The 18,112-nt window shown below is 38.4% G+C and overlaps 1 protein-coding gene across 3 annotated transcripts in view; it reads left to right on the top strand.

Moving 5' to 3' along the window:
• Positions 1-18,112, top strand: part of LRP2 (LDL receptor related protein 2) — a 140,350-nt gene that overhangs the window by 103,480 nt on the left and 18,758 nt on the right. For all 3 annotated transcript variants that reach the window (XM_037848924.1, XM_037848923.1, XM_037848926.1), the window contains 13 exons: positions 573-750; positions 1,529-1,725; positions 3,446-3,691; positions 4,745-4,873; positions 5,602-5,721; positions 6,411-6,527; positions 7,241-7,357; positions 8,539-8,676; positions 10,209-10,331; positions 12,034-12,162; positions 15,300-15,431; positions 15,821-15,952; positions 16,968-17,111. In XM_037848924.1, coding sequence (XP_037704852.1) covers positions 573-750; positions 1,529-1,725; positions 3,446-3,691; positions 4,745-4,873; positions 5,602-5,721; positions 6,411-6,527; positions 7,241-7,357; positions 8,539-8,676; positions 10,209-10,331; positions 12,034-12,162; positions 15,300-15,431; positions 15,821-15,952; positions 16,968-17,111 — 1,902 coding nt within the window. The remainder of the gene's footprint in view (positions 1-572; positions 751-1,528; positions 1,726-3,445; positions 3,692-4,744; positions 4,874-5,601; positions 5,722-6,410; positions 6,528-7,240; positions 7,358-8,538; positions 8,677-10,208; positions 10,332-12,033; positions 12,163-15,299; positions 15,432-15,820; positions 15,953-16,967; positions 17,112-18,112) is intronic.

Genomic DNA, 18,112 nt, shown 5'->3' with positions numbered 1-18,112 from the left:
CTGAGAGTTGAGGGTATGTGGAGTTTCTTCCCCTACCCCTGGGAGAGGGCACTTTGGAGCGTCCCCTATTCTCCTTTTGGTTTTGGTTAAGAGTGAACGGTTGTTATCTTGCCATATTTACGTTCGTTTTGGTGGGACAGCTGAAGTATTTTAAACTGAGTTTAAAGACATCATGAATATTTTGGCCCTAATTTCTTAAGAATGCACCTTTGAAAAATAAGGGCATTTACTATATAACCACAATACAATTGTGGCACAAGCATTCTTCAAAACAATGATCAATCTATTTTAAATCATTATTAAACCTCATTTATTATCTATTTGTGTATGACATTTGTGTAGATGTTGTTCTTGTCACGAGCATTGCATTTCATAGTTTCACAACACTGAATAAAGGTGTCCTTTATTTGCTTATAACTATCATCTATCCTCTTTCTGAAATCTTCAAAAAAAATGAAACTAGGATAATGATTTTTCTTGCTCTCTAAAAGGTGATGAGTTTAATGTCAAAGTGAGTATGTGCTTAATAGTCTTTAAGCAAGTGAGCATTTATATTCCTCCATTTCTACCAGTGAACAATCCCTGTGGTACCAACAATGGTGGCTGTTCTCATCTCTGCCTTATCAAAGCGGGGGGCCAAGGATTCACCTGTGAGTGTCCAGACAACTTCAAGGCCATCAGAGTCGGTGAGGGCACGCACTGCCTGCCCATGTGCGCCAGCACCCAGTTCCTGTGTGCTGACAACGAGAAGTAAGACTCTCTCTTCCTGATGGCCCAGTGCCTCTCCATCCCTTGGACATGCTAACTATTATGCCTGCTTATGGAAGTTTTTATATCTTTATTTCTTATGTGTGCACTAAAAAATAGCCTTCAAGAGAGATGGAATCTCACTGTCTTTTTCGTGCAGTGCTAGCCCAGCTCCTCCTTAACTATTCCGTAGAACCCAGGGATTCAGTTCCATTTTGGATCATTTGTGTTTGCCATGAATCATGGCCACAGATTATTCCTGTAACAGTCGCCAAAGACCATTGATGATAAGGGAAGTTGAATCAGTGGGAAGGAGGGAAGTGTTAATGCAAATCACAGCATCTAAATAGGATCTAAGATTGAATGGCAGGCTATTTTGATGTTTAAATAAGATTTTAAATTAAGAATTTCTTATCAGCACCTATCATGATATTAGTACTCTATAGCTTCCCTGGCCGACCACTCTAATCAGTTGCCTCTGCGAGAACCAGAGCTAACACACTGTCCATGGTTTGTTGTGGTAAAAAGTAATCATACCAAAAGCATCTTTTTAGCATGTATTTGACTCTTATTCTATTATTCAAACCTGTTCTATCTCATAGAGTTATAGTCACAGTAATCTAGATCTCATTGATTCTCTTTGTGGGCCATGGAGAGAACTCATGATGCGTGCCCTTACTTGACTTCAGTGTTGGGACTTTTTCTCTACAAATAACCATTGTCCCCCCCCCCCCCGCCCCCTGCTGTTCTGTTAAAGAAGGGCTCTGTTTTCTCTGTGCAGGTGTATTCCTATCTGGTGGAAATGTGATGGACAGAGAGACTGCGCTGATGGCTCTGATGAACCATCTCTTTGCCCACTGCGCTACTGTCAGCTCGGACAGTTCCAGTGCACTGACGGCAATTGCACCTCCTCATACTCATTATGCAATACTCGCCGAGACTGCCCTGATGGGTCTGATGAAGACCAAATCCTTTGTGGTATGTTGAATTACTTTATGCTTTCTTTGTTTCCTTGTGGGGATTTCCTGAAATGTTGACATTCATTTGTTCTACCTCATGTAAAAACATATTTGTATCTTTTATTACAATCGTTGAGCACCCTAGGTTTTCCTGAGTTACACAGTCCCAGTCTTTATCGTTCGTCTTTTGTTCTGGTGTCCCACATGATCCCAGCCTTCCTCTTTCAACCATATTCACAGTCATCTTTGTTCAGTGTACTTACATTGCTGTGCTACTATCTCCCAAAATTGTTTTCCGAACCTCTCACTCCTGTCTTTTCCTTTCTGTCTGCAGTGCTTCCTTTAGTGTTCCTTTAGTGTTTCCTGTAGAGCAGGTTTCTTGTTCACAAACTCATTGTTTGTTTGTCAGAGAATATTTTAAGCTTTCCTCATATCTGAAGGGTAGTTTTGCTGGATATAGGATTCTTGGTTGGTGGTTTTTCTCTTTCAGTATCTTAAATATATCACCCCACTTCCTTCTTGCCTCCATGGTTTCTATTGAGAAATCCACATATAGTCTTATCAAGCTTCCTTTGTATGTGATAGATCATTTCTGTCTTGCTGCTTTCAGGATTCTCTCTTTGTCTTTGACGTTTGATAATCTGATTATTAAGCGTCTTGGCGTAGGCCTACTCAGATCTGTTCTGTTTGGGATACGCTGCACTTCTTGGATCTGTAATTTTATGTCTTTCATAAGAGATGGGAAATTTTCATTGATTATTTCCTCTATTATTGCTTCTGCCACTTTTCCCTTCTCTTCTCCTTCTATGACACCAATGACACCATCTTAAAAGAAATGGGTTGATGAAGAAACCTTGAGGGCACCATATTGAGTGAAATAAGACAGACACATAAAGGCGAATATTGCAGGGTCTCACTGATATGAACTAATTATAGTATGTAAACTCATAGACATGAAATATAAGTTACTAGGATATAGAATGAGGCTAAAGAATGGGGAGCGGTTGAGCAGAATGTTCAACTAGGGCGAACTTAAATATTTGGAAATGGACAGGGGTGATGGTAGCATGTAATGAGAATAACTAACAGTGCTAAAAGGTATGTGAAGGTGGTGGAAAGGGTAGCTCAGAGTCACACATGTCACCAGAAGGAAAGTTGGAGGTTAAAAGATGGGCATGTGTAAAACAGTGAATCTTGTGGTGGACAATGTCCGTGATTAACTATACAAATATAAGAAATCTCTCTCACGAACTAGAACAAATGTATGTCACTATAACTAGAAGTTAATAATAGAGAGGCATATAGGGAAAAAATATATACCTATTGCAAACTTTATACTACAGTTAGTAGTATTTTAACATTCTTTCATCAACAGTAACAAATGTACTATACCAAAACTATGACTCAGTAATGGAGGGGGGGGCGTGGTTAGGGGTATGGGAGGATGTGAGTTTCCTTTTTTTTGTCTTTGTTTCTTTTCTGGAGTAGTGAAAATGTTTTAAAAATTGAAAAAAAAAATAATGGTGTTGATGGATGCACAGCTGAATGGTGGTGTCATGGGCAATTGATTGTATACTTTGGATCTTTGGATAGTTGTATGGTATCTGAACAATCTCAATTAAAAAAACAAACAAACAAAAAACAAATTATGATCCATTTCTCCAGGATCCATCAGTGTAAACTAGCAGCGTCTGATTTTGATGCTTTCAAAGTGTATAACCAAATGTCCTTGCTTGCAGAGAACCACCACTGTGCTTCCAATCAATGGCAGTGTGCCAACAAACGTTGCATCCCAGAATTCTGGCAGTGTGACAGCGAGGATGACTGTGGGGATAACTCAGACGAAGATAGTTCCCACTGTGCCAGCAGGACATGCACACCAGGCCAGTTTAAGTGTAACAATGGCCGCTGCATCCCTCAGAATTGGAAGTGTGACTTTGAAAATGACTGTGGAGACCATTCGGATGAGCCCATCCAAGAATGCAGTAAGTTCCTGTGGGAGGGGCAAGACATGGCTGGGAGCAGAGGAACAAGAAGAGCCTCTTTGTAGATTGAGAGAGGATAGGGAGCCCCCTGCTCCCTCTTGGCTCCCCCTGCCAACTCTGGCACTGTGAGGCAAAATGTAGCTGTATAGAAATATTTCATATTTATAATATTTATAAATATTTATTTATAAATATTATTTATAATATTTGTAAATAAATATTTTTAAATTTTTATTTATAAATAAATATTTATAAATATTTATAGATTTATAATATAACTTTCAGATATGCTTCTCTTGTCTGTCCTTTGGGACTTTTGTAATCAGTGGTTCTTTCTAATCTTGGCTCTGAACCATAAGGGTTAACTGAAATGCTATATTTACGGATTCTCCATAAAATGAAAGCCATCAAAGAAACATTCTGGAGGTGGGGCAAGATGGTGGCATAGGGAGGTGTGGAATTTAGTTAGTTCCCTAGAGCAACTAGTAAATAGGCAGGAAAAAAAAAATGTAGCTGTATAGCTTGCAAGTTGAACCAGACCCTGTTTCTTTTCTTTGATACACTAAATGTCTAATCACTCTAGTGTCTGTGCATGCACATATGTGGGGTATTAGCTGGAAGTCCAGAATATGATGACAAGAACATGAATTTTGTTAGATAGCATGTTCGAAGCCTCAGAGAGCCTCAGAGAAGCATCATTGATGAAACATTCCTGATAAAACTGATGTCATGTCATGTCTTATTTAGTGGCAGAGCTGACATTTCAACCCAGGTTTTTTACTTCAAACCCAGTCCATTTTTTTTTCCCCACAAGGTTATACTGAATACAAATGAGTAGTACTGAGATAGGGAGAAACCTCTCTTATTTTCTGCTCTTGGTGAATAGACCGGCCCTTGGTGAACAGGCATGTTGCAGTCAGTTTAGTAGGTAACATGGTAAAGGTTACTCTTTAGCAACCCTTCCCCAGTATGACAATAGAAAGGCATCTTCTTGGTGCATTTCCTGGCAGGACTGAGACTTGAGTGCTGACTTTGTGCCTCCTTCTTTTTCAGTGGGACCTGCCTATCGCTGTGATAACCATACGGAATTCAGCTGTAAAACAAACTACCGCTGCATCCCACAGTGGCGAGTGTGCGACGGTAGGAACGACTGCATCGACAACAGTGATGAGCAAGGCTGTGGTAAGAGGGGCTGCAGGGGAGGGGGGTGAACACTGAGACCAGGGCACCATTAGGAAATGAATGTGGATTTCCTCTGTTCCACTTTCCTCTGTTCATTTATATGATCTTAAATGATAATCTCATCCCAAAGAGAAATTATTAAAATGATAGGACCTTGTATAATGCCTCTTTATTTAAATAATTTGTCTAATTCTATAGATTGATTGAAATTGCTGGAAAGGGGGCGGGTAGAGAAAAGACTTGGAATCTTATCTTTAAAACACAATAATTTCCAGAGTAGAAAATCATTTGGGGATTTTCAAATTCTGGCTTTCCACATCCTCTGTCTGACAGCTGTAGTCCTTCTGACAACCTGGAAAGACCAATTTATGGATATCTAGATATCTAATGTAAACAAAAGTGTCTGAATGTTTGTGTTGGCTAATGGTTGGAAGAGACAAAAGGAACATGATGGATTATTGTAATAGTCACATTGTGTCCAATCAATAATTTGGTAGATATGTTCAGTTTTTTTGGTGGCATCATTTTAGCCTTCCTTACCAGGCCTTGGAACTGTTCTAGCTTCCAGCTGTAGGCTGGATTCCGTTTAGCCCAAAGATGAATATTCACGGTGAATGTTGCTGGCATTCCTCTCTCGTCCTGGAAATTTGCCTCAAGGAAGGCAGGGTTGTTTTGTGTGTTTCTCGACCACTGGCTTATGAAGTCTTTGCCCTGACTGTGCTTTGCAGAGACAATGACGTGCGATCCTGTGGGCGATTTCCGTTGTAATGATAATGTCTGTATCCCCCTTCGCTGGAAATGTGATGGGAACCATGACTGTTCAGATGGATCAGATGAAGAAAACTGCGGTGAGTTTTCAGGGTTCTAGTATCCTTTTGTAACACCCAACTTGTGATGTCTGTAATTCAACTGTCTGTGTCATCCTTAAAGGGTAGGGTGACAACACTCTGATTTCTTGCTGTTGGTTTGTATGCTGCTTCTCCTTTTTCTTATTATTTCTGATATGCTTATAATCAGGCTGTTTGCTCAAGTTTATCTCTGTTGAATTTATTTACACCCAACTTTTTTTCTAAAAAGAACTTGAAGGTGACAGTGAAAGACAAATATAATAAATAGAAATCAGGATCAAGAAATGGTATAGGAAGGAAAGATGCTAACCCTGAGACCCTGTTTCTCAAGTCCTTTGGTATGATCCAAAAGTCTGGATCATATCAAATTAGAGATGGTCAGTACTGAATAATTGGGTATATTTTTAAAAAATCTGCACCCTGAGCATATGGCAGTACGTAAGAAGTAGTCACTATTTGCCACAGGCAATTGAGAGAATCAGGACGCAGATTACATTGCAATTATCAATGGACTAAAAAATTTGAGAGGAAAGGTCTGTTTTGGGAAGACGGAAAATCTGCCCAAGCAGACCCTGGAACTTGGAACAAAGGAGAGCCGTTGGCCCTGAGGGCACGTTGGCCATCTCACAGCCTGACTCCTGGGTATAATTCCTCGTACTCACTGATGGCCATACCATTTTCCCTTTCAGTCCCCCGGGAGTGCACGGAGAGCGAATTTCGATGTCACAATCAGCACTGTATTCCCTCTGTGTGGATCTGTGACCATGACAATGACTGTGGGGACAACTCAGATGAGCTGGACTGTGGTAATTGTCAGAGTGTTCTGAAAGGTTACGGTGGAATCTTGTAATAGGGCCATCCTATTGGACAGAAGCAGGGTCTTCAAATAAGTGTCTGTAAGGTTTTTTTTTTTTTTTTTTTTAACAATACGATGATTTTTGTGTAATTTCTGTAATTTATAAACCTTTAGTATAACACAGTTCCTTCTGCTTTGTATTCTATATGCTTTATTGATATAGAGGAAAATAAAGAGTTTTTTAAAATGGCATTTTAACTTGAACATTTCCTAGGGACAGACATTGTGCACGTAAACAAAAAATGCTGGTCTTTCTATTAGTCCACAGAATTGTGGCCTTAAGGAATATATACTACTGTAGCTCTTGGCATAGAAGTCGGAGCACTGAACCATAATTGATGAGTCCTAATTTGTACTGCTCTTCACTGATCAACTGTTGGGTCTGAGAAAAATCAGCAAATGTTTGGTACTTCTGATTTCTGAGGAAAAGCTTAAGAGCTGGGGATTATTGCATAGCAAGGCAATAGGTACACCTTTATTGTGAAAGGGCAAAGTGTGGGTTTTGAGAATTTATTCATTCCCTGTCCATGAGTTGTGGATTTGCTGTGAGCTAGTTACCAGGCACATGGATAAGATAGTGAAGGACGACTCGCTGCATTCCAGTTAGCTAATACCTGCCTGAGCATAACGAGGCCTTTCTGCAATAACAATCATTCTCTTCAGAGATGAGGACCTGCCAACCTGGATATTTTCAGTGTGGGAGTGGACACTGTGTGCCTGAACAACTGAAATGTGATGGATTACCCGACTGTCTTGATGCCTCTGATGAAGCCACTTGTCGTAAGTCTCTAGTTACCGATCGGTGATGCTGAAATATATGGATATGATAGCTTAGACCCCACCTTTCCATTAGCCAACTCTTCTCAGATTAATCAACATTGTGAGTGTTAATGGCAGCTTAAATATATATATATATATGAATATTGTTAAAAGGGAATATGTTAGGTTGTATGAAATATATGATAATAGGATAAAATAGAATTAAAATCTTTAAAAAATCCATGGATTTGCACTGCACAGTGCAATTTAACCCTAAGTTAAACTGGGGATTATAATACCATAATAGTACAATTATAAAACATGCTTTTATCAACTATAACAAAGGTACAACACAATGTGTTAATGATCAAGTGGTATGTGGGAGTTCTGTATGCAATTTTCCTGTAAACTCACAACTTCTAATTAAAAAAAAAACAAAAATAAAAACAATTGTAGTGGGAAAAATAAAAAGTAACCGTAGTTGACCTTTCATCTGAGTCAACACATCCATATTTTTTGTAGTAGTCATTCAAGTGCATTTCACTGACAATATTTTAAATAGAGGATGTAGTAAGTACTAACAAAAATATTTACATGGTGACACCTTATTAGCTATTATAAAAATCACTAATTGGAGAAAAAAATGCAGGTGGAGAAAGAATATTTTGCATAGTGATTAAACTAGTATAAAGAACTACCCAACTAGTGTTGGGTGTTAGGACATACTGAATATATTTAAAGCATTAAGAAAACATCTGAATTGGCATATAAAAAGTTGAAAGAGTAAAATCAGTAATATCATTCACATTTTAGTTTTTATTGAATCACTGAATAACTTGATCAATGACTATTATAGTGAATATTATTGATGATGCGGTTCTACATCTTAAAACCTTGTTTCAAAAAGACTATATAAATGTGTCATGGTGGATAAAGCCAACTGAGCAGTTGTACTTACCCATAGAGAAAAAGTCTAGTGCTATCCATGACATGATTCATGTCATTGAAGATTGTGATGCATGTGGAGACCAACTGGACTTTGAAAACTATCATATATCTATATCCTAAAGTCCTTAAGGAATATTTGATGAGATGTACAGACAGGTTAAGATCATTGTACATCTGGATGAATAAGGAAAAGCAAGCTATGGAGGAAAGAGCTAAAAGAGAATTTTCCAACTTTTTCTCCTCCCCACCAACAGCTACCCGCTTTCCCAATGGTGCATATTGTCCGCCTACTAAGTTCGAGTGTAAAAACCATGTTTGTGTTGAGCCAGCTTGGAAGTGTGATGGTGATAATGACTGTGGCGATGGTTCCGATGAAGAACTTCATCTGTGCTGTAAGAGGGAGGAAAATGGAGTGAATGGGCATGATACTGTCTGGCAAAATCTCAGTGTTTCTTACATGGAGCATGTGATCCTGCAGGGAGTTACTGGATTTAATTCTGGGACACCACTTGGCCTTTCTGCATAAGTTCTCTTTCTGGGACATTAGAAAGTCATGGTTTTAAACCTTTATTTTATGGCTGAAAATTTTTTCCAAAGGAGCCTGAGATGTATATAAATCAGCAGCTTAATTTGTATTTGTGGGGGTGGGGATCCTAGTTCCTCCCCTGTTCTATCCTGTTGTTGGTACCCCTTGAAGCAGCTCTTCCAAACTCCTAAAGCTTTGTGGAACAAAATTTTAAGACCAGTTAAACCTAAAACTAAGTCACTTCCCTTAGTGTCATGATTCAAGGCCATCCGATAAGCCACCTGATAACCCATTAGAATCAACTGCAGAGGTGGGGGTGGGTGCACTGCCGTAGGTATCGTTCTAATGAACCAGACTCTCAAGTGGTGTGTATATTTTTAAAAAAATCCTTAAACCCATGGTTGAGAACTACCAAGTTTTTTTAATCATTTTACTATATGCTTTGAGTTGCTGGAGAAACTCCAGTTTCGTTTCAAAGTGTGGTCCCTGGACGGCATCATATGTTAGAAATGCAAATCCCTTGGCCCCCACCCCAACCTATTGGATCAGAATCTCTGGTGGTGGAGCCCAGCCATGTAGGCATTAACAGGCCCTTCAGGTGATTCTGATACTAGCTACAGTTTGAGAATTTTGTCTAAGTAAAAGCCTTTAACATAGCAGAAGGCATTCTGCTGGAAATCTTGATTAGCTCCCTAATACAGTCTCACTCTGCTGTAATTTGCTATCGAAATTCACATTATGTCTCCATTCCCTTACCTAGATTTCAGGTATTCATTTCTAGCCCAAAGATTTGATGTGTATTTTCTTCCCTCCCAGAGAACTTTAGTATATGATATACTTTCATAGTGGCATCTTAACAGTTTTCTTATTACCTTATTACTTATTAAGAAATGTAATCTTGAAATTATCTTAGGCATGTATAACTTTAGGAATTTGCTTCTCTCCATAAAGCTGAAATGCCCACAGCTAGTCAAATGTGGCAGGGACCCAGCCACATTTGAAAACAACCTACAGTATTTTATGGAACCTTCCCATAACAAAGCTTCTTCTGATCCCACCACACCCTCCCCACAAATCTGTGTCAGATCCCCAGGTAGATGCTTTTATAGCATGACTCCTTTGTGACTTTGCAATGGAATGATTTGTAATGTCTCTTTCCTTGCTGTAATGAAATTCCATGAGGACAAAGACTGTGTCCTTCTTCCCCACTGTACCCAGTACCCAGTACAGTGCCTTGATGTTTACCAGATATTCAAGATGTATTTTTTGACTGAAAGGATGGATTAATACAACAAACAAATGAACGAAGAAACGAATGAATGAAGCAAGTCTGGCACTGGCACGGGAGATACTGACACTTGTGTTCTGCTCTTAACTTTGCTTTATCTTTCCTTTCAGTGGATGTTCCCTGTGACTCACAGTTCCGTTTCCGGTGTGATAACAACCGCTGCATTTACAGCCACAGGCTGTGCAACCATGTGGATGACTGTGGAGATGGAAGTGATGAGAAAGAGGAGCACTGTAAGCAAAATTCAAAATGGAGAAGGAAGACCAAGGGCCTCAAATTGCAGTTTGAAAAATGTGTCTTTGGGATTTTAGTTCTGTAGAGGCTTGAGATGTATCTCTGACTGCACATTTCTGTGTGCTGCCACTGTTGTTTGTAAGAATATATAAACGCCTCCATGACTCAGATGCAACCCTGCCATTGCCCACTTATTCCTATCTATTGGCAAGTTTTTAGTCTTTGTTTAAACATTTAATAAGCTTTTCTTTCCTCTCTTCTTATAAGAACAAACAGTAAGGATTGGTTGAGTGACACTTCACAAATTAATGGTTTATTTGTTTTAAAAGATGAGGTTTGGTCACTCTTCAGCCTAGAATTGCTATTTGCAAATCTAGCTGTGTGAATAATAAATACTATTTCTTCTCAACACTCAACTGAAGTGGTCATGTTAAATAAGACAGCTTACCTAATATCCTTCTTTCTTTCTGAAAGAGAGAAATAAGAGAAGTTTCAAATTTAGGTACTGAAAAAAGTGTGATTTTTCTCCACTTGGATAATGTTTTAAAGTCTATCCATTGAAGAGGGAGAGTTGATCAATTTTCTGGGCAATTTAATTTACCTAGAAAAAAGGCCAGTGAAGAAAATTATTTCCCCTGACTCACTATCTGGAGGAAATTTCTAGTCCTTGAATTGGCATGGCCTTAGAATGCTGGGCCTTTCCTCACTGCCAGCTCCCATCCCAGCAGGGGTTGTGTGTCAGTGAGAATTTTGACAGTTTTCAAAGTTTGCACCTTATAAATTTTTTTTTTTTGGTGGAGATGAACCTGTTATAACATTATTGGTCTGTTTATTTTACCTGAGGCACAAAAGAATGAAAGCCCAGAAATTAAAAAAAAAAACAAAAAAGCAAAACAAAACCAAACTGTAGATTTCCCCATCCATTTCCCAAGGAGTTTGTATTAATCATTGCTAACCAATTAAATGGCAGACAGCAAAATTTCAATGGCCTGAAACAGCAAAGGTTTATTTCTCACTCTCAAAATTCAGATCTTACTGTTTATGATCTAGAATTAGTCAGCTTCTCTTACACTGCAAATTTCAGGACTGCTTATATATCAACCGGATCTTCCCTGAGCCTGTCTCTTTCTTATACTACCTTGCCAAACCAGGTAAGGGCAGTCGATGCTACAATTCACTAGATGTGCTAGATCTATCTACTAGTCTAGTGGTCTGTCTTCCAGTTTTTCAGAGGTTGCAGCTTTGCCAAATGCTTTGTTGTTGCATAGCATGGATCTTTCCTGCCTCCAACATCAGTTACCTCATCGTTTGGCTCCCACTTAGCTTTTTGTTATGGAAGTACCCTCTATAGCTGCTGAAACCAACTAATCTCAAAATCCTAGCGGCATAACACAATGACTTTTTTCTCAGTCATAAAAGACCCATGCAGCTTGCACAGCCCTCCCCCATCCTGTAACTATGCCTCCTGGAACACATGGCTTCCAAAGTTGCCACAGCAGGTAAGGGACATGGAGGAGGCAAATGGGCTTTTAATAGCGTCCGCCCCAAAGTGACACTTATCACCTCCCATCAACCAGACATGGTCTTACCTTCAAGGAAAGTACGTGTTATTTGGTGAGCAATAACTGTCTCAGCCACAGGGGGGAGCATATTGTTTCGTAGAAGAAGTTGGTTTGACTTCAGTTTGTTCTTATATTATAGGTAGGCCTCCAACCCCTAGACCTTGTACAGAAGATGAATTTAAGTGTAACAATGGACATTGCATTGCACAGAACTTAGTATGTGATGATGTTGATGACTGTGGAGACCGTTTTGATGAAACAGGTTGCAGTAAGTAAATGCTTATTTTATACTTCATCATAGTAACATGGTTTACCTAAAATGTGCAGTAACATGAAGTAGATGATAACCCCATATTTCTCTGTAATTTAGTTTGGGCTCCAAACTGCATTCAAGCCCTCAGCTGCCAGTTATTGGGCATTTAGTCTACACTCTACATGGGGTTATCTCCTTTAATCCTCATAGCAATTCTATGATTTAAGTATTATCCTCCTCCACTAATACACTTGCCTTTCTTTTCATTCCTGCCTCCTACTCCCTCATCATCTTCTTTTAAACAGGATCATTGAGGTATATGAAACATAGGCTTGATTTTTTAAAAAATACTGAATAATTAGGAAACACCTTTTTTCCCTAGCACTGTTGAGTTAGAGGAAAGAAATTAACCTCCAGTTGCAAATAGTATTCGTAAGAGTATAAAGATAAACTAGTTTAATGTTTCTCTAGTAATTCTTATTCCATCATCAGTGGGAAATAGAGTGAAAGCATATGTGTGGGTATGGGGAAATCATTTGTTCTATGGATTAAAATGGTGATTGCTTTCGAAGGAAAGAAGTTAAAAGATTGCCAAATTTGAGGAAGAATCCCACAATTTTATGGGGTTTCTCATCTTGTTAAGGACTCCTGCTTCATGAGAGTATGACTCACTCCAGCACTTTGTCCAGAATATCTTTTACTTCCTTGGACTGCTAATCACATTTTAGAGCTGGGAGGAGTCTGTAATATATACATGAGGTCCAAAGAGGTTATGTGACTGGCTTAAGGCTACTCAGGTTAATAAAAATAGCTCACACTGATGTCGCAATGCAGAGGGAACATCATTTAAAAGGTAATAATGGACTACTATGAACAATTTTATGCCAACAAATTAGACAGATTTCTAGAAAGATGCAAAATGCTAAAACTCACTCAAGAAGAAATAGAAAATCTGAATAGGCTTATTTAGACTTATTTAGCAATATGTAGCTCTCTTAAGAGCTCAGAGTAGAACTAAAGTTTTGAAGGCCATCATTCCACTGAATGCCATTGTGATTTATTTTGCAGTTATTGTTTGAAATATATGCTTTCAGTCTATTTAGAAATATGTATGTAAACTGTTTATGTATATAAACTGATGTAGTCATTGTACCCTAAGGAACCCTGAGAATGCTTAGGTTCCCTTATTGCCTTCTATAGAAGATAGACGTAAATCTGCCCCGATTTGACTTGATCCAGGAAATAGCACAGTCCCTTTAGCTAAAATTTTCAGAAGTCTGTGACCAAGAGATGAAGCTTGAATTGTTTACGGAATGCCCCCTCCTCCCACTCCCATTATCACTGTGTTCATCTTAGTCAGCTTCCTTGTAAGAACTAGGTTTGGGGGTCGGTGGAGACTAAGGATGAGAGAAGCAAACTGATAAGAGTGACAAGAATGAAAGCCAGATGGCCTGGATAGATTTCGGAAGAGACAAGAACATAGGATGATGAGCAATTAAAGGTCAGCCCCAGAACATCTGGACCCCAGAACAACAGGGATAGCAAGTGTCATTCATATGGACCCCAAAAAAATAAATTGCTGGTTGATTTTTTTTTTTTCTGACTATGGAGGTTATTATTTGTATGAATCCAGAAAATTTTAACAATCGAAGATCAAAATCACTTGGAATCCCATCATGAGAGAGCTAAGGTTAGAGTTTAGTGTACTTGGATTGCCTTTTTTTTTTTTTTTGCACAGTGCTAAAATATCAATATTTAAGAAAAATTTTTTATATCCACTTTTATTACAGATATTTCCCTTGTCAGATAGTATCACTAGAAACCATGAATTATTTGAAAACCAAGGATGGATCTGAGCAATCCATCATGCAGATAATTCTAAGTTGTTCACTTATTTTCACATTTTAACATCTCTGAAACCAGACTGCATCTTTTTTTAAAATTTTAATTCAGTTTTATTGAGATATATTCAATAAAATCATCCACGGTATGCAATCAGCTGTTCACAATACCACCATATAATTGTGCATTCATCATCCCAACCAATTTTTGAACATTTTCTTTACTCCAAAAAGAATGAAAATAAGAATAAAAATAAAAGTAAAAAAGAACACCCAACACATTCCATCCCCCCTGCCATCCTACCCTATTTTTCATTTAATTTTTCTCCCCATTTTTCTTCTGTCCATACACTGGATAAAGAGGAGTGTGAGCCACAAGGTTTTCACAATCACACAGTCACAATATGTAAGCTACATAGTTATGCAGTCACCACATTGCATCTTGATAACATGCCATGATCCTAGAGGTTTTTCTATTTTAGTGATACATAAGATAATAGAGCATCAATGGGGCCTTAGATTTGATAAAATACAGTATACTGTAATTTATCCCCTAGTGTTGAACATACATTTTTAAGGGTTCTTATTATAAATAACATTATGATTCTTAAAAATAAATCATAGTGCATATTTTTTAGTCCTTCCTCAGGGGAAATTAATATGGAATAACTTAGTCAAGGAGTATGAATATTTTTAAAACCCCTATATATACCTATTGCAAAATTTCTCTCAATATATACCAATTTATGGCTCTTAATGGCAGTTGTCTGACTGTACATTTTACTGCACCCTGGTCAACACTACATATAGATTCCATTGTTCAATGTTAGGCAAATCATAGCCTTCTTATAAATGTCCTCCTATTTGTAACTCTGTTCTCACCTGTATCATGTCCTTTATTTAGCTCTTATAAGAGTGGAATAGTGAAGAAACCTGGTTTGAATCCTTGCTGTATTGTATTCTAGCAGTGTAATCCTGGGGAAAATATTTTAGCTCTTTCAGCCTAAACATCCTCATATGTTGTATATACATACATTTATAAATGTTATATAGAACCCAAGATAGTGGAGTAGGTGGTGGCTGAAGGTTTGGGGACTGAGCCTGGCAGTGCTGAATATAATGGGAAAATTGCCTCAAGGATCAGTTAGCTTTGTACTCCTGGAAAGGGCTCATTTCCTAATGTCCTATAATTGGCAGATCAAAGAGTAGTTGGTAAGGGTAGGTGCTCCTTCTGATACACTACTCGATTGTTCATTTGTGGGTGATCTAGCTTATACTTTTCTTTTGTAACACTGGGATTTTGTTTTTCAGATGTAGGAAAAGAAAGAACATGTGCTGAAAATCTGTGTGAACATAATTGTACCCAATTAAGTGGAGGAGGATTTATCTGCTCTTGTAGACCTGGTTACAGAGCCAGTACTTCGGACAGAAACTCCTGTATAGGTAGAGTATATTTCTTGTAATTCCTATTTCTTCTATTATTTGAATCTACTGTTTTCTAACTCACGATGTGTCATGTTTAGACGATTGCAATAGTTCTTTGGAGAACTAAAGCTTAAGAATTCAATTGAAAAACCAAATCAATGACACCTATTAGTTAGCAAAAGGAAGTGATACCAAACCACAACAATGACGACAGAATGGCAGCTGCTTTCCTAAAGGGACAGTTGCTCACCTGTGGAGCACAGTCAAACTGCTTTGTTTTAAACCATGTTTCCATCCCTTATCAACTTTGGAAATTTAGACTTACTAATAGTCCACATCTTTTTTGAGAAAGAAGAGAAAAGCATGAGAAATAGTGTCTGAAACTTATTGGGTTTTATTTTCCCTAGACATTAACGAATGTGAGGAATTTGGGGTTTGCCCCCAGAAGTGCAAGAATTTCAAAGGAAGTTATGAATGTCTCTGTGCCGAAGGATTTGTATCTATGGGTGAACCCAAGGGGAAACGGTGTGCAGCTGCAGGTACGATGGATTCATGTTGAGGGTAATGACTTCCTGGAAAATAAATGCTGATGAGCACTCCCAGGTCCTTAAACCCACCATTTACTCTTCCCATCCATACTCATCCACTCTCTTCTTTCTCCTCCAATTAAAACAATAACTACAACCCCCAACCAATAGGTAGGAATTAAAATAAGAATCAGGTGCCACTTATTATCCTGGATTTAGCCTCTTCTCCACCCTCTGGAAGGCTCATGCAACAACAAAAGCTTGCCCATGTAATGGTTGTCAACAGAAAGAAATTAATAACACCCTCTCACTCCCACCTCTGCTCAGATGATGGTTTGAGGCCCTGTAATCCAAGAAGTGTCACAAAAAAGTCACATTGAATTGGGGCAAATCAAGGACACTGTGTTGACAGATCCTTTTTTTATTGTTCATGGGCTACTGATCACAGAGAGAAAATTGTGTGACTCATTCATAACTTCAATCATTAGTTCTTTGTTTTAAGTTAATGCCAGCAGTAATAAGTACTAGACAGAAAAGACAAAAGAGAAAGAAGTTACCACCCACATTTCCAGAGGTCTGATCTAAATCAGCATATTCCAGTTGGGGGTACAGGATTTTATGATCATAGATTTTGATTTGGAGTTTGTGCTATTGTTTAGGCAGTGAATAGAGGAAAAAAAAAATCGGTTGAAGTGAGGATGCTATTCTAGGGGTTAGCAAATGGGGAAACATTCCTTCTTAGCCTTGTCTTATTCTAAACACTGTCCCACTGAGGACAAAGAAGAAAGAATCGCTAATACCCCTAAAAGAAATGTTAGTTTTCTGCCTGAAATGCAAACGAATGTCCACCATCACCGATTTTGCAACCCAGTTGGGTCATCCACTTTGTTGATTAACAGATAGTCAGATCCCTTTGAAAATTCATGTTTTTTAAGGACATGGGTACTTGCTATGAATTTTATATCCTTTATATAAAAAAGTTTCAGGTAGGATTCAACAGATAAAGGCACCTTTCATTTGTTTACAGGTAATGCTCCTTTGTTACTTCTGCCTGACAACGTTCGAATCCGAAAATATAATCTCTCATCTGACAAGTTCTCAGATTATCTTGAAGATGAGGAGCATATTCAAGCTATTGATTATGACTGGGATCCCGAGGGCACAGGCCTCAGTGAGTATCAACTTTGGGGTCTGTCACTGATGATAATTGAATTAACTGAATTTTAAGGTGTTAAATTTGGGGCACTTAATTTTTTTTAAATGCAGTTTTATTGAGATATTTTCACACACCATTCAGACCATGCAAAGTATACAACCACTGGCTCACAGTATCATCACATGGTTGTGCATGCAACCCCATGATCAATTATAGAACATTTTTCATTACTCCAGAAAAGAAATAAAAAGAAAAGAAAACCCAAATCCTCCCATACACCTTGTTGTTGCATCTGCTTGTCTTTGCTCATGAAGATCTTTTTTTCCCTACCATTGTACACTTAAACCTCAAAGGCCAGTTCAAATGTCACCTCTTCTGTGACATCATCCTGGCAGAGTTCTGCAGTTGCTCACCGATGAGCCTGTAGCATTTCATACACACATTTACCTAAGCACATGCTACACTGGGTCTACATATTTCTCTTCCCATCCTTTTGCTCTCCCAGATGGAGACAGAATCTCTTTTCATCTCTACATCCCTAGTACCTGGCCCAGCTCTAGTATGGTATGCAGGATGTGTGCTCAAAAAATTGAGCCAAATGAATGAAAAAATGAATAATGCCTATTGTTGAGTGCCTTAAGGCTCTGCATTGTATGGAAGAGATGCTAATTGAGCAGGAGTTAGAAAGCTTGCCTTCTATGCCTGTCTTCCTCATCTGCTAGCTTTATGACATTAAACAATTATACCAATTCTCTGGGTCTCCCTTTTACCTATAAAATGAGTATAGTACTCTTGTTCTGTCTATTTTTGAGAGTTGTCTGAATGAAATAATAGATGTGAAAATGCTTTGCATACTGTAAACAAATATACCAATGTAAGATTTATTGTTATGTTTCAAGCTCAGTAATGTAATAATGATAATCTTTACAAGAATGGTGGATACCAGGAAAGCAGCAGGTGCCCAGTGCATGCCTTAATAAAAGTCAGTCTTCCTATACTTAATTCTGTACACGAAA

The sequence above is a fragment of the Choloepus didactylus genome, chromosome 9, assembly GCF_015220235.1.
Source record: "Choloepus didactylus isolate mChoDid1 chromosome 9, mChoDid1.pri, whole genome shotgun sequence".
NCBI lineage: Eukaryota > Metazoa > Chordata > Mammalia > Pilosa > Megalonychidae > Choloepus > Choloepus didactylus.
Note: the sequence above shows the minus strand (reverse complement) of the source record. Positions and strands in the feature narration are given on the sequence as shown.